Source organism: Macaca nemestrina, chromosome 18, assembly GCF_043159975.1.
Source record: "Macaca nemestrina isolate mMacNem1 chromosome 18, mMacNem.hap1, whole genome shotgun sequence".
Classification (NCBI taxonomy): Eukaryota; Metazoa; Chordata; class Mammalia; order Primates; family Cercopithecidae; genus Macaca; species Macaca nemestrina.
This window is the reverse complement of record NC_092142.1, coordinates 18,895,143-18,919,012: the sequence shown is the minus strand read 5'-3', so window position 1 is coordinate 18,919,012 and position 23,870 is coordinate 18,895,143. Positions and strand designations below refer to the sequence as shown.

General features: G+C 44.5%; 1 protein-coding gene across 2 annotated transcripts in view; it reads right to left on the bottom strand.

Annotated features, from left to right (window-relative positions):
• The window catches only part of VPS35L (VPS35 endosomal protein sorting factor like), a 148,249-nt gene that overhangs the window by 22,706 nt on the left and 101,673 nt on the right, over positions 1-23,870 (bottom strand). For both annotated transcript variants that reach the window (XM_011747083.3, XM_071084199.1), the window contains exon 27: positions 9,968-10,107. In XM_011747083.3, coding sequence (XP_011745385.2) covers positions 9,968-10,107 — 140 coding nt within the window. The remainder of the gene's footprint in view (positions 1-9,967; positions 10,108-23,870) is intronic.

Here is a 23,870-nt window from a genome sequence, read left to right as displayed (position 1 = left end):
TAGTCAGCTACTTAGAATACAAGTATGGAGTATGAGAACAGCATTGCCATTATATCCAACGTGAATGTGTGTACATATTGCAGTCATACTTTCAAGTGGGTGAGGACAATTGTGGAGGGGTGTGGGATGTTTTGTACAAGCTGTAAATATCTGTGAGAATTGCTCTTAGCCTGGGCTAGATAGCGGTGGCTCATGCCTGTAATCCTAGCACTTCAGGAGGCTGAAATGGGCGGATCACTTGAGGTCAGGAGTTTGAGACCAGCCTGGCCAATATGGCGAAACCCCGTCTCTACTAAAAATACAAAAATTAGCCAGGTGTGGTGGTGCGCACCTGTAATCCCAGCTACTCAGGAGGCTGAGGCAGGAGAATTGCTTGAACCCAGGAATGGGGGATGAGTGAGCAGAGATCGCACTACTGCACTCTAGCCTGGGTGACAGAGCAAGACTCTGTCTCCAAAAAAAAAAAAAAAAAAAAAAGATTGTTCTTAACCTGGGCAACAACATAACAAATATTGTTTCTACAAAAAAAAAAAAAAAATTTCCCACGTGTGGTGGTGTGCGCCTGTGGTCTTAGCTACAGAGAGCTGTGACGGCACCATTGCACTCCAGCCTGGGTGATGGAGTGAGAGAGTCTTACAAAAAGAAAAAAAGAATTGCTCTTGTGATACTGGCAAGAATGAGAATACAAGATGCTCAAAAGTCTGACATCCACAAACTACACATATCAAAATTGCCCATGCCATGATCTGCCTTCTACTCAGAGCTGGTTTCAGCTGGGAACTTCCCCCTGCCTTCTTTTGCTAACAGCTGTTTTTAACTAGGCTATTCGGTTCTGCTATGTGGCTGTCCAAAAATATATTTTATTTAAGGATCTGCCTTGGGAATAGACAACAATCTGAATGTTCTAGCAACTTCATTTTAACACAAATGCACAAATCTTGTGGCGGACCATGCTACACACTGTCAAAAAGGTGGTACAAGGACCAGTGGAGATGTAAAGGTTTGTAGTGAATCATTTCCATGAGCTTTTGCTCACAACTGAAGAGGTGGGAGACTATTTCCTACCTTCTGTACAAGGAAAAAGTTTCCCATGTGACATCCATGCTTCAGTGGTTGTAACTTTTTTTTTTTATATATATATAAATTGTACTGATGGGCTGGGCACAGTGGCTCAAGTGTGTAATCTCAGCACCTTGGGAGGCCGAGGCGGGTGGACTGCTTGAGGTCAGGAGTTTGAGACCAGCCTGGCCAACATGGTGAAACCCCATCTCTACTAAAAATACAAAAATTAGCTGGGCATGGTGGCACGCGCCTGTAATCCCAGCTACTCGGGAGGCTGAGGCAGGAGAATTGCTTGAACCTGGAAGGCAGAGGTTGCAGTGCCGAAATTGTGCCACTGCACTCCAGCCTGGGCGACAGAGCGAGACTCCTCTCAAAAAAAAAAAAAAAAAAAAAAAAAAAAAAAAATTGTACTGATGGTTCAGTGCCAACAGCTAAAGTAAGGCAGGCATAGAATGTTTTTTTTTTTTTTTAAAGATGAAGAAAACGGTTCTGGATTCAGATGGCGCTTCCAGTGGGAAAAGGTGTCCCCAGGTGTCCCTGGCAGGGCTGCCTCCCAAGTGGAACAAACAAATGCTGACAAAGTGGCTCCCAGGCAGCACCTGGCAGGGGCTCAGACGTCTCTCCCTGCTGGCCCAGCACCTACCACATCAGCAATATCCCTCTGGGTTTCTAGTCTGCAGGAATCCTTCTACTAAATCCCTTTTACTTTGGGAGAAAAAGTATTAGGTTGGTGTAGAAGTAATTACTTTCTATGGCAAAACCCACAATTACTTTTGCACCAATCTAATAATACCCTAGAAGTAACTAACTCTTCCTAGGAGAACCAAGATGAGAGGCAGTGAGCATGGCGGCTGGGCAGACACCCTGGCCTTGGACCCTGGCTCGTCACTTACCAGCTGCTGGCCCTTCATCTCTCTGCACCCCAGTTTCCACTTCTACGAAACGAGGGTGATAATAACAGGCTTGTTTTGAGTGAATATTTGTGAAATGTTGGCTGGTCCGTGGTTATGAGGTTGGTTAAGTAATCATAAAGCCCTTCAGAAAAGGAACCAGAACACAGGTGAGCTCTTATATTCTTCCAAAAGGAAGAACAGGAAAAAGAAAGAAAGGGCACTGGGGCAAACAGAGATAGTGGGAGGGCAGGGAAGGAGGAGGGGAGACAGATCACCACTTGGCGGGAGGCTCTCAGGCACCGGCTTGCTGTTTCTCTCAGTCCTGTCTGTCTCACCAGCTCCTCGGGCATCCCCTGTGCCCTCCCGATGTGCCAGTCACTCTGGCTCTCTTCCAGTCCCTCTGGGGCACAGTGCTGCTTCCCACCTCCCACCTCTATTCTCACCCATGCTGTGCCCTTGGCCCAGAATGCCCTCTCCTCTCCCCATCTGCACCTAGCTGACTACTTACGAGTCATCCTTCGGATCACAGCTCACATGGCACTTTCTTAGGGATCTCTCCTGATTATCTGACCCCCTCCCCCAAATCTGGAGCTCTGAGAGGTCTCTATGGTTCATTAAAAAACTTTTTCTTGCTGGACGCAGTGGCTCATGCCTGTAATTCCAGCACTCTGGGAGGCTGAGGTGGGTGGATCACACAATCAGGAGTTCGAGACCAGCCTGGCCAAGATGGTGAAACCCCATCTCTACTAAAAATACAAAAAAAAAAAAAAAAAAAAATAGCCAGACATGGTGGCAGATGCCTTTAATCCCAGCTACTTGGGAGGCGGAGGCAAGAGAATCGCTTGAACCCGGGAGGCAGAGGTTGCAGTGAACCGAGATCACACCACTGCATTCTAGCCTAGGTGACAGAACATGACTCCATCTTAAAAAAAAGAAAAAAAAAACTTTTTCTTTTGAAATAAGGTCTTGCTATGTTGCCCAGGCTGGTCTCGAACTCCTGGCCTCAAGCAATCCTTCCACCTTAGCCTTCCGAGAAGCTGGAAGTGTTATTACTAATACCATCAGTTCTCCAGCACTAATCAGTAGTCATCAGCCTCTTGGGGGACCAGTGCCAACTGTACTTGGCTTATGTAGTTCTTTATGGTGCTTTGAGCAACTGTAGTTAAATATGTACTTATTTGTTTAACATGAAGTCTGTCCTCCTGAGTGGGGTATGCTTCTCTTGCTCACTCCTTAATTCCTGGATCGACAAATGTCTGTGGAATAGACTGAATGATGAAACATAGACCTGGACATCTTGCTGTGTTTGTGGCTGGACCTTTTCTCCAGGATAAGAAGGAGAAAAGACATCTCCCTGCCGGATCAGAGATCGTTAGTGCTACAAAACGGATGGTAGTAACATTTCCATTTCCTGCAAATTGCAACTGAATCAAAAGTAGGCCTCAAAACTGTGACGCTGAACTTGTTCAGTCAAGTCGACTTTGTCTTACCACATTGTTACGTGAAATGCGCCAGTCTGATTATATAGGGAAGATTATTCCACAAACTAGTCCCGGACTAGGCTGACGACTACTGATGCTAAAGCAGAATACTTCGACATGCTCCAGAAAGTTCTCTGTCTGCAGGGGAGACAGGGCCACCCTGGCGACTGTTGACTCCCACATGTGTAAGCATCAATAAATCGCACCAGGGACTTTATCTGGTTTCAAATGGTTTCTATCTTTTCTTTTTGTGTGTGTGTTTTTTGAGTCGGAGTTTCGCTCTTGTCACCCAGGCTGGAGTGCAATGGCATGATCTTGGCTCACTGCAACCTACATCTCCTGGGTTCAAATGATTCTCCTGCCTCAGCCTCCTGAGTAGTTCGGATTACAGGCGCATGCCACCACGTGCAGCTGATTTTTGTATTTTTAGTAGAAATGGGGTTTCGCCACGTTTGCCAGGCTGGTCTCAAACTCCTGATCTCAGGTGATCCACCCGCCTTGGCCTCCTAAAGTGCTGGGATTACAGGTGTGAGCAACTGTGCCTGGTGGTTCCTATCTTTTCTAAACAAATAAAATGAATCAAACTTTCAAACCCATCCTTTAGGAAAACCTTGCATACTGTGGGTAGGAGAGCAAAATAGTGCAGTCACTATGAAAAACAGTATGGGGGCCGGGTGCAGTGGCTCATGCCTGTGAGGTCAGGAGTTCGAGACCAGCCTGGCCAACATGGTGAAACCTTGTCTCTACTAAAAAAACAAAAATTAGTTGGGCGTGGTGGCATGCGCCTATAATCCCAGCTACTCGGGAGGCTGAGGCAGAAGAATCGCTTGAACCGGAGAGGCAGAGGTTACAGTGAGCTGAGATTGCAACACTGCACTCCAGCCTGGATGATCCGTCTCAAAAAAAAAAAAAAAAAAAAAAAAGAAAAGAAAAGGAAAGGAAAAGAAAAACAGGACGGAGGTTCCTAAAAAAATAAAAAATAGAGCTACCACATGACCCAGGAATGCTGCTTCTGGGTACATATCCAAACAAATTGAAATCAGGAGCTTGAGGAGGTAGCTACACTCTCATGCCCACTGCAGCACTATTCACAAGAGCTCAGATGTGGAAACAATCTGTATGTCCATTGACAGAAAAATTGCTAATGAAAAATGAGGTAGCTGAGTGCAGTGGCTCACGCTGCAGTGAGCTATGATTGCACCACTGTGCTCCAGACTGGGCAACAGAGCAAGACTCTTTAAAAAAAAAAAAAAAAAAGACTGGGTGCAGTGACTCACACCTGTAACACCAGCACTTTGGGAAGTCAAGGCTGGAGGATCACTTGAGCCTTGGAGTTCAAGACCAGCCTGGGAAAAACAGTGAGATCTTGTCACCACAAAAAAATAAAAAATTAGATGGGCATGGTGGCTCGCTTATGTGGTCCCAACTATTCAAAGAGGCTGAGCTGAGACATTTGAGCCCAGGAGGTCAAGGTTGATGCCGCAAGTGTGATCATGCCACTGCACTCCAGCCTGGATAACAGAGTGAGATCCTGTCTCAAAAAAAAAAAAAGAAAAGAAAAGAAAAGAAAACGTGATACATATACAAATGGAATATTATGTAGCCTTGAAAAAGAAGGAGATTCTGCCATGTGCAACAACATGGATGACCCTCGAAAGCATTAAGCTATGTGAAGTAAGCCAGTTGCAGGAAGACAAATACTGCATGAGTCCACATATAAAGAAAGTTTCTAAAATAGTCAGATTCATAGAATCAGAGAGTGGAGTGGTGTTTGCAGGGGGTAGGGGTAGGGAAATAAAGAATTACTAACCAATGGACAGTTTCAATTATGAAGAAGCTCTAGAGATCTGCTATACAGCACAGTTCCTAAGTCAACAGTAATGTATTGTACACATAAAAACTGGTTAAGCCGGTAGAGCTCACTTTAAGTGTTCTCACCCCAATACAATAAAACTAAAATAAAAGCTGTGACCTGAAAGGTAACAAATAATTTGAACTGAGTAGGCTGCATGCAGAGGCTCACATCTGTAATCCCAGCACAAATCCCAGCACTTTGGGAGGCCAAGGTAGGCAGATCACTTGAGCTCAGGAGTTCGAGACCAGCCTGGCCAACATGATGAAACCCCGTCTCTACTAAAAGACAAAAAAATTAGCCAGGTGTGGTGGCGGGCACCTGTAGTCCCAGCTACTTGGGAGGCTGAGGCAGGAGAATTGCTTTAACCCAGGAGGCAGAGGTTGCAGTGAGTGGAGATCACGCACTGCATTCCAGCCTGGGTGACAGAGTAAGATTCTCCAAAAAAAAAAAAAAAAAAAAAGGAAAAAGAAAAAAACTGAAGCAGGTAGAAGTGAGATGTGGGAAGAAGTGAGATGTGGGAGTCTTGTTCATGCCAGATCTACTCATATAGTGGGCATGGCTCAGGTGCGGCGCATCCCATCACCTGGGAGTTTATTCGGCTCTCAGCCCTGGCTATGCAGGCTAAGCATCCTGTAGCATCTGGGAGTAGTTACTAATGCTGTGTCCCACAAGGAGGGATATAGGGTTGCTAGTGCTCAATGAACTTGAGCAAATAAGGCACACTGCAAACGTTTCCGGCTTAGGTCATGCAGGACAGGCTCTGGAGTAGCGCACCCCTGGGTTTGAATCCCAGCTCTGCTACTTATAAGCTTTGTGACCTCAGGCACATTGCAAGGGTCCTCCGGCTCAGGTTTCCTCAGTGAAAAAGGTGCAATGACTCCTACCTTGGGGAGCTTGCCAGGAGGACTCCCAGGAGTGAGTATTAATGAGTGGCGTTAGCAAGGCATGGGTACCTAGTGAGGTGTCGTGAACTGCAGCTATTCTTTGTCTCATATCATTACTAAACCCCAGCAAAACCACATGTAATGCTACAAGGAATAATAACTCAAATCTGCTGAGAACAGGAGCGCTTTCCACAAATGCCTAAGGGGCCAAGTGGACAACAGAAATGGGGTTAAGGGGTCCAGAGGTGCCCAGGAAAACTGGAGAGAAAGGCATATGCCACCTGCATAGGGAAGCTGGTGCCCAGCTGTGGCCAACCGGCCAGGCCGCAGGATGCGGGCCCCACGTGATAGACCTGATTTTTCAAGGGGAGATGCAAATCTGGGATTTTCTGTAGTCTACCCATTTTTAAATGTGGGAAACTCACTCCAAATGTTCTCCATCAGGACATGGCCAGCAACTATCTACATGTTTACTGGCTGGATCTGCCCTCCAGACATCAACCTGTAATCCCAGGGACAGAGTTCCAGGTTTACAAAGCACTTTCCCAGCTACCATTTCATTTAACCCTCACAGGAGCCACTTGAGGTGGGCACTGCGATGACACCTTAGAAAGGTAACAACTGAAGCTCTGAGATGTTACAAAACTTTCCCAAGGTCTCAGCGCTATGAAGTCTTCGGGTCGGACTGAACAGAAGCTTCTGAATCTGAGAAGGCGTTTCAAAAAGCCTCTAGTGATTCTTAACCTGCAGATGCTGAGTGCGTCCCGATTAATCAATGAACAATGACTTTTACCAACTGCTGAATTCAAAACCCTGATTCTTTTGCCTTCTCACTTGATAAATGACTAGTTTACCCAAAGAGAGAAACTTACAAAGTACTAATATGGAGATCTGAAAACAGTGACATCAAGTGTCAAGTGAAGGAGCTTTAGAAGATGCCACTGCACGCTGCCCCATCTTGGGGTGCCACCTATCCTCCCTGCAGGACAACAAGAGGCCCCTATCCTGAAGCCGTGTCTGCAGTCCTTGAGCCTGGCCTCCTGAGCTCGCTCCTCTCTCTCTGAGAACTTGGAATCTGAACAGGGAGAGTCAGGAGCTGAGTCACTTTCTACTTTCTCAGCTTTACTGAGATATAATTCACATACCAAACAGTACACCTGCTGAAATGTACAATTCAGTGATTGTTAGGATATTCACAGAGTTGCTCGATCATCAGTACAGTCAATTTTAGAACATATCATCACCCCAAAAAGGAACCTGGATCCACTGGAGCTCAGGCACTTTTATGGCTCAAGTTCAGGGTGATGTTTCTCAAAGTATGGTCCTAGGACCACTTACCCCTGAATCACTGAGGGGGCTTTTCAAAATGCCCATTTGCCAAACATGGTTGATCCCACCTGTAATCCCAGGTACTGGGGAGGCTGAGGGAGGAAGATTGCTTGAGGTCAGGAGTTAAAGACGAGCCTGGGAAATGTAGTGAGAATGCACCTCTATAAAACATTTTAAAAAATTAGCCAGGCGTGGTGGCGCATGCCTGCTGGCCCAGCTACATGGGAGGCCAAGGCAGGAGGATCACTTTAGCCCAGGAGCTCAGCCTAGGCATACAGCAAGACCCTGTCTCAAAATAAAACAAATAGATTATTTTAAAAATGCTGATTTGTGATCCTATTTCAACCTACTGTGTAATCTCGGCTCACTGCAACCTCTGCCTCCTGGGTTCAAGTGATTCTCCTGCCTCAGCCTCCCAAGTAGCTGGGATTGCAGGTGCCCACCACCACGCCCGGCTAATTTTTGTACTTTTAGTAGATATGGGGTTTTGCCATGTTGGCCAGGCTGGTCTCAAACTCCTGACCTCAGGTGATCTGCCTGCCTCTGCCTCCCAAAGTGCTGGGATATAGGCATGAGCCACAGTGCCCGGCCCTTGGAATATTATTTTTAATGCAGCAAATAAAACATGTAAGACTACAAAGAAAACCAATTACACTAAAATACAGCTGGCAAAATATTTTTCCATGCATTTGTGATACTGTAATCTGTTGCTTCTTTGTGAATGCATTAACAGTTCTAGCAATCGGCTTAATAACTGCTGTACTTTTAAAGGAAGAAGAACACAAACAATCTTCTGAAATATCTTTCACATCTGAAATGTGATGTGAACATATTTGTTGATTTCTTTTTGGTGACAAAGTCCCAGCTACTGCTACTACTACTGTGGTTTTTTGCCTGTAATTCATCGAGTGAAAGGTAAATTTCACTCAGACGTTTGTGAAAATAAAGCTGTCATCCTCCTCATCCAAATTCATGTCACTCTGCCAGACCTCCAGGGAGTAGGTGGACTGCAAGTTACAAGCACCCTTGCTAGGGAGGGTCCAGGAATTCCTCCTGCTGGGTCCCGAGAGTGGCCTCATTCTTTCCAACTCAAGCCTGGCTGTATATCTCTTCCATTCCACGAAAAACCCAGCATCCTCCCAACAGTGCCCCTCTTAATTTCTGCTATCTTTAGCTTCTGTTATTTGCCATCAAAATTAACTTTGTCGCCACTTTCTCAGTGCTTTCTAGAAAGTTTACTATGCGCAGAGGCACTGTTCTGACCTTGTGAGTACTCACTAACTTAATATTCATGGCAACCCAGAGAAGTGACAGTTCTTACCCTCATTTTATAGACAAGGAAACTGCAGCACAGGGATGTTATATTATTGCCCAAGAACGTAGAGCTGGAAGAAGGACGGGCCAGGATTCCATGCCGGGCATCTTGGTTCCAAGGCCTGTGCCCCTCCCCACTGAGCGACAGCTCTGCCTTTGCAGTATAGAGAGCGCAGTGGACCAAATGTTTGTATCCCCCTGCAAATTCATACACCGAGACCCTAATCCCAATGTGATGGTATTTGGAGGTGCGGCCCTTGGGAGGTAATTAGGTCCCAGAGGACCAATTGCTCAAAAGGCCAGAGAGCTTGTCCTTGCTTTTTCTTTCTGTCACATGAGGACATAATGGGAAGATGAGCTGGTAGTCCCAGCTGCTCAGGAGGCTAAGGCGGGAGAATCGCTTGAGCCTAGGAGTTCAAGGCTGCGGTGAGCTATAACTGCACCACTGCACTCCAGCCTGGGTGATGAGCGAGACTCCTAAACACACACACAAAAAGGCCAGGTACGGTGGCTCACACCTATAATCCCAGCACTCTGGGAAGCCAAGGCAGGAGGATGACCTGAGGTCAGGAGTTCAAGACCAGCCTGGACAACATGGTGAAACCCCGTCTCTACTAAAAATACAAAACTTAGCCAGGTGTGGTGGCAGGTGCCTGTAATCCCAGCACTCGGGAGGCTGAGGCAGGAGAATCGAACCCGGGAGGCGGAGGTTGAAGTGAGCCAAGATCATGCCATTGCATTCCAGCCTGGGCAACAATAGTGAAACTCCATCTCAAAAAAAAGAGACAGAGAGAGAGAGAGAAGATGGTTGTCTGCAACCTGGAAGTGGGTCCTCACTAGAACCTAACCAGGCTAGCACCCTGATCTCAGCCTTCCAACTTTTAGAATTCTGAGAAATAAATGTTGTTTAAGCCCCCAGCCTACGGCACTTTGTAATAGCAGCCTGAGCTGACATAGTACCTCTACTATTATAGTATGATCCCCACCCAGCAAGAATAGAAAATTCATGAAGCAATTCAAATACCTAACTGGAAAACCAACACAAAGATATTAGATAGAATGTTCCTGCAGTTTTAGGTCTAAGAACACATAATATTATAAGGCAGGTCAAAGGAAGACATGTCCTATGGTTCTGCTGAGGAAACGTACCGGAACTATTAATAAGGTAGAAAAGAAATTGCAGAGGAATTCCAGCAGGAACGATTCTGACGGCCGCATCTTCCCGTCGATATTAATCATCTTTGGAACTTCCGGAATGAGGCTTATAGCGGCTTTGAAAAAAGCATCAGCTGCAAGACAGAAGATAAAAGTCAGTGTATTAGAACTCTGGGAAATTTAGTTGGCTTTCTTCTTCACATGGCCTGAAGGCCAGTCCTGAGAGGTGGAAGTCAGGCGGTGCCAAGGGCAGGTCCTGGCAGAGGGTTTCTGCAAACCATGATGAAGCTGGAGGAATATCTGCTTGACAGGGCACTGCTTCAGCTCAGAGAACCTCTGTCAAATTGCCTTTAGGTTATTAAGTGAAAAAAGCAGGTCGCAAATTTTTGTAAAAAGTCTAGAAATGACAGTTGCCTGGGCTAAAGGCTCAACTTGGATTGGTTCATTGAATTCTCATGTCTACCATGCGAGGAGGGTGCTGTCGACAGGTGTACTTCACAGACGAGAAATAAGGGAAGGAAAGAGAAGCAATTCATCCCGCAACAGTGTTCTGTGTACATAGGAAGTTCCAGTGTTGGTGGTGCAGCTGCAGCTCAAACCCGCGTCTGTTTGAATCTATTCTAGTGCACACCATTTTTGTTAAATAGCCATCAAAATGTCTGAAGGAACACAGCACACACACACACACACACACACACACAGACAGACAGACAGACACACACACAGCTTAAAGACTTCTGATTAACATCAGCTCCACAGAATCATTTGGGAAATGAAGATATTTAAAGAGCTATGAAAAAAATCTGTAAAACAAGGAGACTTCAAAGGGAGCAAGTGAGGAAGAAAAGGAGTGAAGAGAGAATGTGTGTGCGCAACAGGATAGAGATGGGGTGGAAGGGATGAAGGAGAGCAGGAAGGATGGGAGGTGGAGGGGAAGACGGAGAGGGAGAGAAAGTTCCTTCTAAAACTACCAAGGTATTGACTGTGAGAAAAAGCCTCAAGGTCAAAACAACCAAAACATTGACCTGACAAATGCAATTTTAAACTATCCGACAAGATCAAATGTTTTCATGGTCCAAATGGACTTCCACTCCAAAACGACTTCCAGAGATGCAAAGAGAACACTGTAGGGGTGAACAGCATCCTGAATTAAAACAGGAACACCGGCCAGCACATCAGAGGGGCAAATGCAACAGCAAATGCTCACTTTCCTGGGAAGAAAGGCCTACGTTTAATGAGAAGAGTATGTGTCTGAAGATGGATGGTGGAGTTTTGCCATCTCTTCCTTCTTCAAAGGAGAGGGGGGAAAAAAAGAAACATGTCACAGAAAGACACTCCTTGTAAAGCTTTCTGAGTCAAGTTGCTCTGCTCTGGAAGCTTCCTCACCTGGCTGTCTCCCAAACCCCAAACTCAAACCCCTTCCATATTTATTAAGCACCAACTGTGAACAAGGTACTGTCATGGGCAGGTGCACAAACAGGTGAAAAAAAGTGAGAGAAAGTATTGACAACATAAACTGTGGCAATGAGACCAACATAATCATACTAATTAACAACTAGTTTTTTTCTTTTCTGTGTGTGTGTGTGTGTGTGTGTGTTTTGTTTTGTTTTGTTTTTTTCCAGACAGGGTCTTGCTCTGTCGCCCAGGCTGAAGTGCAATGGCATGATCTCGACTCACTGCAGCCTCTGCCTTCTGGGCTCCAGCCATCCTCCTACCTCAGTCTCCCCAGTAGCTGGGACTATAGGAGTGCGCCCAGCATCCCTGGCTAATTTTTGTATGTTTTGTAGAAATGGGGTTTCACCATGTTGCCCAGGCTGGTCTCAAACTCCTGAGCTCAAGAGATCTGCCTGGCTCGGCCTCCTAAAGTGCTAGGATTACAGGCGTGAGTCACCGCATTGGGCCAACACTTATTTTCTAAACCTGTTACGTATTTTGGTCTATGCATCCACTTATCTCAATTGTTTTGGGGAGCGACATCAAATATGGGGTTTGAGGAAAAGCCACCTGATGTCAGTTCTGATAGAGAAACCTTCCAGAAAGGGTCAGAGCCTGTAGGGTCTTCTATCTTGTGACCACTAGTAAGACATGGCCCAACTGGGCGCAGTGGCTCACACCTGTAATCTCAGCACTTTGGGAGGCTGAGGTGGGTGGATCACTTGAGGTCAAGAGTTTGAGACCAGCCTAGCCAACATGGCGAAACCCTATCTCTACTAAAAACACAAAAAGTAGCTTGGCGTGTTGGCACATGGCTGTAATTCCAGCTACTTGGGAGGCTGAGGCAGAAGGATCACTTGAACCTGGAAGTCAGAGGTTGCAGTGAGCTGAGATCATGCCACCACACTCCAGCCTGGGCAACAGAGCAAGACTCTGTCTCAAAAAAAAAAAAAAAAAAAAAAAAAAAAAAAAAGACATGGCCCTACTTATGGAACCTACAGGGGCTCCCAGGGCCTATCTTTAAGCAGCTCATTTCCTTAGTCCTCTGGCAGTCCCACAGTGAAGGAAGTATATCATGAAACAAGGTTCTCAGTGGGAATGCAAATTCTTCTCAGAGCAACTTGAAAGACCATTTTTTTTTTCTATTTATGTGTTTGTTACTGACTGGCCCAGAGAATGTGCCTATTATTATGCCTCATGAAAAAGACAGCAGCTTTGTCCCCAGAACTTGGCTCCTCTCACCCACCCCGCCCAGTTTCCACTCTAAAAGAGGGAGCTAAAATAAATAGTTATTTAAAGGTTGGGGCATGCGGGGTTCCAAAGCAGATTTTTAGTTCTATCCTCAGAAGACTTGCCCCATATAGAAAATATTGCCTGGAGACTTCTCAATCTTATCTTAGTAATTAGAAATCAAATCTTACCGCATGTGACAGCAGTTTATCCTCATAGTTTAAAGTTCAGAATAATCATGTCAACTGCATGTAACACTTTGTTTTGTAGCTATTAAGAGCCATGGAAGATAATTTAAGATATAGTGGATTTTTTTAAAGACCTACAGAAAAAGGAGAACTCAGATTCCCAGTAGTAAAGAATATTGTCCCCTTTTTGAGTAATACCCCACAAGCACAGATGACCAAAGCAAAAATGGACAAACGGGATCACATCAAGTTAAAAAGCTTCTGCACGGCAAAGGAAACAATCAACAAAGTGAAAAGAGAACCCACAGAATGGGAGAAAATATCTGCAAACTACCCATCTGATAAAGGATTAAAAACCAGAACGTAAGGAGCTCAAACAACTCTACAGGAAAAAACTCTAATAATCCGATTTTAGAAATGGGCAAAAGATTTGAATAGATGTTTCTCAAAAAAAATAATAAAATACAAATGGCAAACAAGCATATGAAAAGGTGCTCAACATCATTGATCAGAGAAACGCAAATGAAAACTGTAATGATATATCATCATACCCCAGTTAAAATGGCTTTTATCCAAAAGACAGGCAATGACAAATGCTGGTGAGAATGTGGAGAAAAGGGGGCCCCTCACACACTGCTGGTGCAAATGTTAAGTTAGTACAACTACTATGGAGAACAATTTGGAGGTTCCTGAAAAAACTAAAAATAGAGCTATCATATGATCCAGCAATCCCACTGCTGCATATACACCCAAAGGAAAGGAAATCAGTATATCGAAGAGATATCTGCACTCCTGTTTGTTGCAGCTCTGTTCACAACAGCCAAGATTTGGAGGCAATCTAATGTCCATCAACAGACAAATGGATAAAGAAAATGTGGAACATATACATAATGGAATAGTACTATGCAGCCATAAAAAAGGAGATTCTGTCATTTGCAACAACATGGGTGAAACTGGAGGGCATTATGTTAAGTGAATTAAGCCAGGCACAGGAAGGCAAATTTTGCATGTTCTCACTTACTTGTGGGAGCTAAAAATAAAAACAGTTGAGCCCATAGAGACAGAGAGTAGAAGGATGGTTACCAGAGGCTGGGAAGGGTAGTGGTGGTGCATGGTGGGAAGTGGGAATGGTTACTGCGTACAAAATAAAAATAGTTAGAACGAATGAATAAGACCTAGTATTTGATAGCACAACACAGTGACTCTAGTCAGTAATTTAATTGTACATTTAAAAATAACTGAAAGAATGTAACTGAATTGTTTATAGCACAAAGGATAAATGCTTGAGGGGATGGATACCCCATTCTCTAGGATGAAATTATTATACACTGCCTGCCTGAATCAAAACATCTCATGTACCTTGTAAAGATATATACTTACTATGTACCCACACACATTTTTTTAGAAAAGGAAAAAATACATATTGTCCTGGTTCCACTAGAGGAAGGGAAAAGCACCAAGTACATGGACTAGGTTTCCTCCATCCAAGTCCTCTGGGGTTCTTTTTTTTTTTTGAGACGAATTCTTGCTCTGTCGCCTAGGCTGGAATGCAGTGGTGTGATCTCAGCTCACTGCAGCCTCTGCCTCCCGGGTTCAAGAGATTCTCCTGCCTCAGCCTCCCGAGTAGCTGAGACTACAGGCACGTGCCACCATGCCAGGCTAATTTTTGTATTTTTAGTAGAGACGGGGTTTCACCATGTTGGGCAGGCTGGTCTTGAACTCCGGGCCTCAGGTGATCCGGCTGCCTTGGCCTCCCAAAGTGCTGAGATTACAGGCGTGAGCCACCATGCCCAGCTGGGACATCCATGTTTCTTTTCCATATCCCCCCCTTTTATTTTTGCTTATATTTCCAATATCTCAGAACGATCATTGCATATCCCATCTTCAAGGCAAAACCCAAACCAGAAAAACCCCACTCAGGCCTTGCTGACCCCAACACCACAGTTCACTGTATTTGAGACCCCTTTTTCTTGGGGTAGGCACTTCACTTTTTCCAGCAGCATTCTCTCATTCTTTCCACACAGCAACTGATGCGTCTCACAGCACTGCTCTCTGCTGGGCAGAGAGCAAACACATCCACCGTCCCCATATTCATAGTAAGAGAAACTCCATAAACACAGCCACCGTCCCCATATTCGTAGTAAGAGACACTGCATAAACACAGCCACCGTCCCCATATTTGTAAGAGCACTGTGGTACTCCTGGAGTGCTCTGTTTTAAGAATTGTTGGGGTCCTTGCTAAAAATATGGGGACAGGCTACCTCATCATTTTGTATATATGATGAGTAAAAGCCAGGGATGCTCATTGGCAAATATCACATTTGACGTTTTCCATCTGAAGTTTCAGGCTCTCCTGTTCTCAACCTGAGTAGTTTCAAATGGTCTGTGGACCACTGAAAAGAACATGATATTCGGGAAACTTCTGCAAGGACAGGAAGAAATCAAACACTCAGAACACAAAGCCACTAAAACCCCACAGATAGACTCCAAAATATATGTCACAAGCAAATAGCTGTGGGAAAGGGTGAGATGCAGACAGAAGCTGCAAATAAGGGCTTAGTTGAAGATGCGAGGTAAACTGTATGTTTTGATTATTCATGCTGCCTAGCTACTATCAAGGATTGGCTCAATTGTTCCCTTTGGATGAAGATATCTTTATATCGACTCTAAGATCATTTGAAGAAAAAGTGAAAACAGCCTAAAGTTCCAAAATGTAAAAAAAAAAAAGAAAAGAAATTATTTCACTGTTGCACCAAGCAAGTAATATAGCTAATAAAGAGAATAAGGCAGATCTATATGTTTTGAGGTATATTTGAGGTATAAAGATATCTATGACATATTAAATACAAAAAATCGGGGGAGTGGCGGGGGAAAAAAGAAAAAAAAAGGACAAAAAATCATACAGCTGTATACGTGTCAGCCTATCTTTGCAAAGGAAAAAAAGTATACAAACTTATGTAGATGCATAGAAAGGTCAGGCAAGATAAATGCCAAACTATTAGGTGTAATATTGGAGTGGTGGATGAGGATGGACACCAAATCTTTCACTTATGATAGGTTTCTGTCTTGGAATTTTAATTGAAATTTATTATTATTATTATTATATTATTATTATTGAGACTTTGCTCTTGTTGGCCAGGCTGGAGTGCAATGGCGCGATCTCGGATCACCACAACCTCCACCTCCTGGGTTCAAGCGATTCTCCTGCCTCAGCCTCCCGAATAGCTGGGATTATAGGCATAAGGTACCATGCCTGGCTAATATTTTGTATTTTTAGTAGAGACGGGGTTTCTCCATGTTGGTCAGGCTGATCTCGAACTCCTGACCTCAGGTGACCCGCTCGCCTCGGCCTCCCAAAGTGCTGGGATTACATCCGTGAGCCACCGTGCATGGCCTATTATTATTATTTTTTTTTTTTTGAGGCAGAGTCTTGCTCTGTCACCCAGGTTAAAGTACAGTGATGCAATTTCGGCTCACTGCAACCTCTGCCTCCTGGGTTCAAGCAATTCTCCTGCCTCACCCTCTCGAGTAACTGGGATTACAGGCGTCTGCTGCCATGGCCTTGTAGGAGCTTGGTTAGTGTGGTGGGAGAAATTGTAAGAGAAAACTACAGGAAAAATGCAAGCCTTCTTGGAAGGCAGGAAGGTTTTACAAAAGCTTTAGGAAAGGGCTATGGCTGAAGGCAGCCTAATCCTCTTTAGCTTGAGTTGATAGCAAAAAAGCAAATAATAAGTGAATGTGGGGGAGTTTATCTAAATAGCTTGTTTACTCATGCGGTCCTAAGACCATCTGTGGGTGTATGAGTACTCTCTACTCAGGAGGTCGGCAATATTAATTACCCTCTAGTGGTGTTTACTTGAGACTTTTGCCATTTAATCTGTACTAAATAAATGCAAACTTTGCCGGCGAACTTAGCCCGCTTATTGAGGCCAATGCTGTGGACTCAGGCAGCAGAGCTCCGTAGCTGTAGCCGTGCTGACAGGCAAAATATCTGTGTCATTCTTTCATCCATCGCTGGGTCAGGGTCTGCAGGTCAGACCCGGCATGCCTGGCTAAGTTTTGTATTTTTTTTAGTAGAGATGGCCTTTCACCATGTTGGCCAGGCAGGTCTCAAAATCCTGACCTCAGGTGATCTGCCTGCCTCTGCCTCCCAAAGTGCGAGGATTACAGGCATGAGCCACCGTGCCTGGCCTATTTTTATCATTATTTTTTGAGACAGGGTCTTGCTCTGCTGCCCAGGCTGGATTGCAGTGGTACCATCATAGCTCACTCCTGCCTCAACCTCCTGGGCTCGAGCAACCCTCCCACTTCAGCCTCCCAAGTGGCTGGGACTACAGGCGTGCACCATCATGCCTGGCTAATTTTTTATTTTAATTTTTTTAATTCATATTTTGTACAGACGGGGGTCTCACTATGTTGCCCAGGCTTAAATTTCTAAAAATATTTTTTCTTGAACATACAAAGGCAATACAAGTTTGCTGTAAAGTGTTCAGTCCTAGAAATGTATAAAACAGAAGGATGGCGAAACAATGTACTCCCTTCCTATTTAACCAGAGTAGGACAAGGTGGAGATGGGAGTGGGGACAGGGCCACACACTGCATGGACTCTAATGCTCCTGCTGTTTAAGGTGCGGCCACCCCAGTTCCCTGTATGTGTAAGGCACAGCACCAAGCTGAGGGGTGACACACACTGTGTGGGGACCAACCAGGGATGCTGTTCTGCACTGCACCGTGAGGATGGCTGGAAGGGTCCTCTCTAATTAGCTTCTCCATGAAATGAGTCAGACTTCAGGCTTGAAGCTCCCCAGTCAGTCCACTTGCAAGGGTTCTTCTTCTCAAAGCTTTAAAAAGCTCCATACTGTGCTCTGGGGCCTCTTTGAGCTCCCGTAGATAATTCAGGGGCAGTAACCTCCCACAGGCACATCCACCTGAGGAGCCCCACTGGCATCTGTTGTGTGCACCGAGGCTCTGAATACACCTCTGTCTGAACAATGGAGTTCCACATTCCAAGAGGCTAAAATACCAATACATGATACAAGGAATTCAGACTTAACTAGGACCTACAGGAGCAAATGCAACCTTTTGTATTCTTGGCATTGGTGATATGGAAAATGAGTCAATTGGACAACTGTCAGAGAGCTTCAACATGCTCAGAATTAAGATGCAGGTTATTTATTGTCTGCCAGAAACTTGCAAAGAGTTCATATATTTTTCTTTTTTTTTTTTTTTTTTTTTTTTTGGAGACGGAGTCTTGCTCTGTGGCCCAGGCTGGAGGGCAGTGGCCAGATCTCAGCTCACTGAAAGCTCCGCCTGCCGGGTTCACGCCATTCTCCTGCCTCAGCCTCCCAAGTAGCTGGGACTACAGATGCCCGCCACCTCGCCCGGCTAGGTTTTTTTTTGTATTTTTTAGTAGAGACGGGGTTTCACCGTGTTAGCCAGGATGGTCTCGATCTCCTGACCTCGTGATCCGCCCATCTCGGCCTCCCTAAGTGCTGGGATTACAGGCTTGAGCCACCGCGCCCGGCCGAGTTCATATATTTTTCAACAGAAGTTTGGAGGAGGAAAAAAACAGAGGGAGGCCATTTGAAGAAATAATTTGCAGCACTTCCAAAAAATAAAAAAAAAGAAGAAACAGAATACCAAATAGCCCTTACAAAGAGGGTATTGATTGACGCCAAGATTTACCGAGAAGCCAAAAAAGGCTTATGACAAACACTGTAGAAGACATAATTCCATTTATTTCTAAGGGGGAAAGGGAACTACATATATATAAGAGAATATAGATGAATGGAGAGGGAAGGAGAAAGGCAAGTAGAATAGAGAGGCCGAGAGCATATAAGAATAATGAATATTTTAAAATGGATATATAAAAGAAAAAAAATCAAGATGTCCATACTGTTAACAACAGCAGATTTGGGGGTAGGGTGGGAAGATACAGCATACTATTGGAGACTTTTATCTCGGGGCTTTTTACTTTTTAAGAGTCCTACATTTCTGTATTGTTGGAAGTTTTTCAGATGAGCATTCTGAATTTTTATAGCAAAAGTCATTAAGATTTAAAATACAGATTGCCTAGATTTTCAACTGGATACAGGACAATCTCACCAAACACCCTCAATACATGATAAAAGGAATTCAGACTTAACTAGGACCTACAGGAGCAAAAATGCAACCTTTTGTATCCTTGGCATTGATGATATGGAAAATGAGTCAATACATGAATCGTAAGCGACAGTCAAGAAGTGATAACCCAACCCACCTTCAAAGTCGGCGTTTTGCTTTTTTTTTCAATAATGCATTAGGTCAGTGCTAATGGAAATCTTTACCACTCGTCAGTCATAAACATCTGAGGCTAAACAAGACCTCAAAGGTAACTCAATTCACTCCTAGATCTTCAATCCATCATATGCCCTCCTAGGTAACTCAGACTGATGGCTGTTCTAGTCCAGGAAAATTGAAGAACAGAAAAACCATAATTTCTTCTTTCTTTTTTTTTTTGAGACAGCGTCACGCTGTGTTGCCCAGGCTGGAGTGCAGTGGTGCGATCACGGCTCACTGCAACCTCCGCCTCCCAGGTTCAAACAACTCTCATGCCTTGTTAGCCTCCCGGGTAGCTGGGACTACAGGCGCACACCACCACACCTTGCTAATTTTTGTATTTTTAGTAGAGACAGGGTTTTGTCATGTTGGCCGGGCTGGTCTCTAGTGATCTGCCGTCTGGGCCTCCCAAAGTGCTGAGATTATAGGCGTGAGCCACTGCGCCCAGTCAAAAATCATAAGTTCTTAAGACAAGATGTTCCAGGGGGTTGAAGACTCCCACCTCTTGAATATGTATTAGTAAAGTAGGGTTCTGGCTATAAAAATCATCACTCTCTCTCAAGGTATACAAACCCCACTGCCAAACATCTTTACCCATCTTCAACTCTGTATGAGTTTAGGTTTTGATTGACAATATCAGTATCATGGAAACTACCACAGAAAATGCAACATCCAGACATATCTTCTTGCTGAAAACTTTGTCTGCTGCAATGAAGATGTGCCGTCACCAAGTGATGGGATGCCTTTGGTCTCAATGGCCAAGTTATCCATAGGCAAGTCACTGATAGAGATTTACCACTATCTATTACTAGCCTGTGTTTTTGTAATAGAGCTTGTTATTCCAACAGTTAAGTTTGAGGACTTATGGGATGCTATTTTGATATGTACACAGAGCAAGATGTAAAGAAATATGAATCTCCAGGAACAATTAAATACCTTATACGTTAATGCTTAATTGCTACCAATGACGGCTTAATCTAACTTTGATTTTGCCACCTGGTTTATGCAGAATTTTGCCACCTGGTTTATGCCTTTTAAGTTCATTCTGAATGTCAACACTTAATGTGAAAAATCCACTCGGGACATACAAATTACTTCTTAGCTTCGGTAGTACCATCAGAAGGCTCCTGCACTCTCTCCCTCCCTCTTCTATCTCTGAACTGTCACGGGCTCTCTCACTGAGCCAAGCACGCTCAGCCTATGTGTTACCTAACTCCTACCTCTGAGATACTACAGGATGACATACCTTTCTCTCATCCCTGCAGTAGCTTATGTGAGGTTGCGTATTGCCTCTGCGAATATTAGGCTTAGATTTCCCTGAGCAGAAAGGATTAGGTATTCCTTACCTTAATTTTGGTTCTTTGTTTCCTAAATTGGTTTATCTGATGCTCAGTCCGTAATAATTGAACTCTAGCAACCACATGCACTTGGGATTAGAAATGCAGCCCTGTGTTACGATATAGAAGAACTAACCTAATATAGAGAGGCACAGTGGTTAAGTAGAGATAAGGTCACTTATTAGCCGGATGCTCCTGGGCACGGCCTGAGCCTCAGTTTCCCCATCTGCAAAATAAAGAGAAACCACCTACCTAATAATATGTACTGAATAAAACTATTTTGCCAGGAATTCAGATCTCTCAACAACTAGGCCCCCAATTATCACCTTAACTTGATCTCTTCCTCATTCCTTCCAGATGTTACTGTTTTCTTAGCCTCCAGGCCTCAACCTAGAATGCCACACACCTTAATTCAGTATGATAAGATACTCCTTGACCTTCCAGGCTCTTCAGTGCCACCTTTTTTTTCTTCTTCTTCTTTCGAGTCAAGGGTTAATTCTCTCTGCTCTAAAATTCCCAAGCATATTTTATGTCTACACTGCATGACCTTTATCCTGTGCCACCTAGTGTAATAATTGTAAACAGATTTGCTCTCCCTGAATGGCCTGTAGTCTCTTTTTCTTGTTTTGTTTTGAGACACGGTCTCACTCTGTTGCTCAGGCTGGAGTGCAGTGGTGCGATCTTGGCTCACTGCAACCTCTGCCTCCCAGGCTCAAGTGATTCTCCTGCCTCAGCCTCCCAAGTAGCTGGGATTACAGGTGCGTGCCACTACACTGGCTAATTTTTGTAGTTTTAGTTAGAGACAAGGTTTCATCATGTTGGCCAGGCTGGTCTGGAACTCCTGACCTCAAATGATCCACCCACCGCGGCCTCCCAAAGTGCTGGGATTACAGGTGTGAGCCACCAAACCCAGCCCAGCCTGTAGTCTCTTTAAGTGTATTCCTGTTGCCCATACAACGCTTGGCACAGTGGGCCGCATGTAAAAGATGACCAAAAAATACTGACAGGAGGAAACAAACTGCAGGTTATAATTTAACTATTATAAGGGTCCGAGAGATCGTCAGGAGACTTGCCCATGCCCTTTTTCTGTGGGTTCCATGAGCAGCTGCCATCCAACCCAGGCCCTGACACTCCCTAAGGTGGATGGATCATGTGTGGACAGATGTGAACGTGGGCGACAAGCTTGATGTCATCTGCCCTGCTGTGAACTGTTCCAACTAAAATAACCTACTTTGTCTGCATTCATCAAAGAGGCCTCAGGGTTGGAGAAAATAATCAAATCAGACATTCTTCAGAGGATGTTCTGTTAACTAAACTAGTAAATATGAACTTAACCATAAATCACCAAGACCTGGTAAGTGAGTGAAAACCATTTTTCTCCTTCACAAGCCATTCTTGACTCTCCAGGAAGAGGAAATGCAGAATAATTTTTCTCTCCCATACCATGACCCTGGCTATTTCCATTAGCCATTACAGTTTGTGGTAGCCAGGGGCTCCACATACAGGTTGAACGTCCCCAATCTGAAATCCAAACTGCTCCAAAATCTCAAACTTTCTGAGTAAACCAGACAGAGAGGACCTCATGGAGCTGATGCGCTTACAGGGGGAAAAGCAGACAGCTACTTACATATTTACTTGTTAAATAACAGTGATAAGTATAAGGAGGAAAAGCACAGGTGAGTGGATAATGTATTGTACAGGATGACCTGACCTAACTTTTTGTTTATCTGCAAAAATGGGAAGGCCAAGGATGATTTTCCTAAAGACCTGACATATGAACCCAGCTCTGAAGGATGACGATGCAAAAAATAAAAGAAGGTAAGTTTTGAAAGAAGAGGGGAGATCCCTACAGAAGGTGGGAAAAGCATTATTATTAATGATAATAAAAAATCATTCTTGGCTGGGCATGGTGGCTCATGCCTGTAATTCCAGCACTTTGGGAGGCTGAGGCAGGTGGATCACCAGAGGTCAGGAGTTTGAGACCAGCCTGGCCAACATGGTAAAACCCCATCTCTATTAAAAATACAAAAATTAGCCAGGTGTGGTGGTGCATGCCTGTAGTCCCAGCTATTTGGGAGGCTGAGGCAGGATAATCACTTGAACTCAGGAACCAGAGGTTGCAGTGAGCAGAGATCACGCGACTGCACTCCAGGGAGCACGACTCTGTCTCAAAAAAAAAAAAAGAAAAAATTCTTTTGACCACTATTTCTCTTTAATTGTTCTTTCTATCTTGTTTCAGCTTTGGAGGAACCATAATTCTTTTTAGCGTAATTCATCAGTTTGTCTCAAAACAAAGATCTGGTTTCCTACAGATTCCCCAATGCTTTGCATGTGAAAAATAATCTGGCTTTCAAACTATAAAACCAAACAGCTATCAATGTACTGTATACAGTTAGCTCCTAAAACCCATGGCATACTTTCATCATTTGAGAGACATTTATAAACTAAGATCATATTTCCTGAGCAGCTACTATGTGCCAGTGGGCCAAGTGCTCTAAGGCCATTTTCTCATTTAACACTCAACAGATAGGCACCACTGTCATCATCTCCACTTTACAGATGGGGAAACGGGACAGAAAGCCTGAGTCGTCCAACAGCACCTGGCTTGTAGGTGGCAGAGTTAGGACTGGGACCAATGCAAGCAGAAGACTTGAAAGTCCATACTAATTAGGGCCTCATCCCAACATTCTGCTGCTGGCCAAATACATCATGTAATTCCACATCTCCATGCCTTTGCTCAGGCCATTTACTCTACCAGGAATGCTAATCCTTCCTTCTTCCCTTCCCACATCCTCATAAACACATGTTCTTCTTCCAAGACCCACCTTAAACATACTTCCATTGTGAAATGCCCCCCTTTTCTTTTCTCTTTTTTTTTTTTTTGAGACAGAGTCTCACTTTGTCGCCCAGGCTGGAGTGCAGTGGTGACATCCTGGCTCACCGCAACCTCTGCCTCCCGGGTTCCAGTGATTCTCATGCCTCAGCCTCCTGAATAGCTGGAATTACAGGAACGCGCCACCACAACTTCCTAACTTTTAAAATTTTTAGTAGAGACGGTGTTTCACCATGTTGGCCAGGCTGGTCTCGAACTCCTGACCTCAGGTGAGCCACCCACCTCAGCCTCCCAAAGTGCTGGGATTACAGGCATGAGCCACCACGCCTGGCCTGTAAAACACCCACCTTTTCTAGATTATAAACTGTAAAGATAAAGAAACAAAGGTAAAAATAAAGGAAAAAAGTGCCTGCTCTTGCTGTGGCCTGGTAATAATTTTCTAGAAAGAGCCACTGACAAACAAGGGCAAGAAGTTACCTAGAGAAGGGACTGAAAGAAAAGAGAAACAGGCATTGCTAGGCCATCTCCAGTTGCGAAGCACCTGATGGACCAAATCT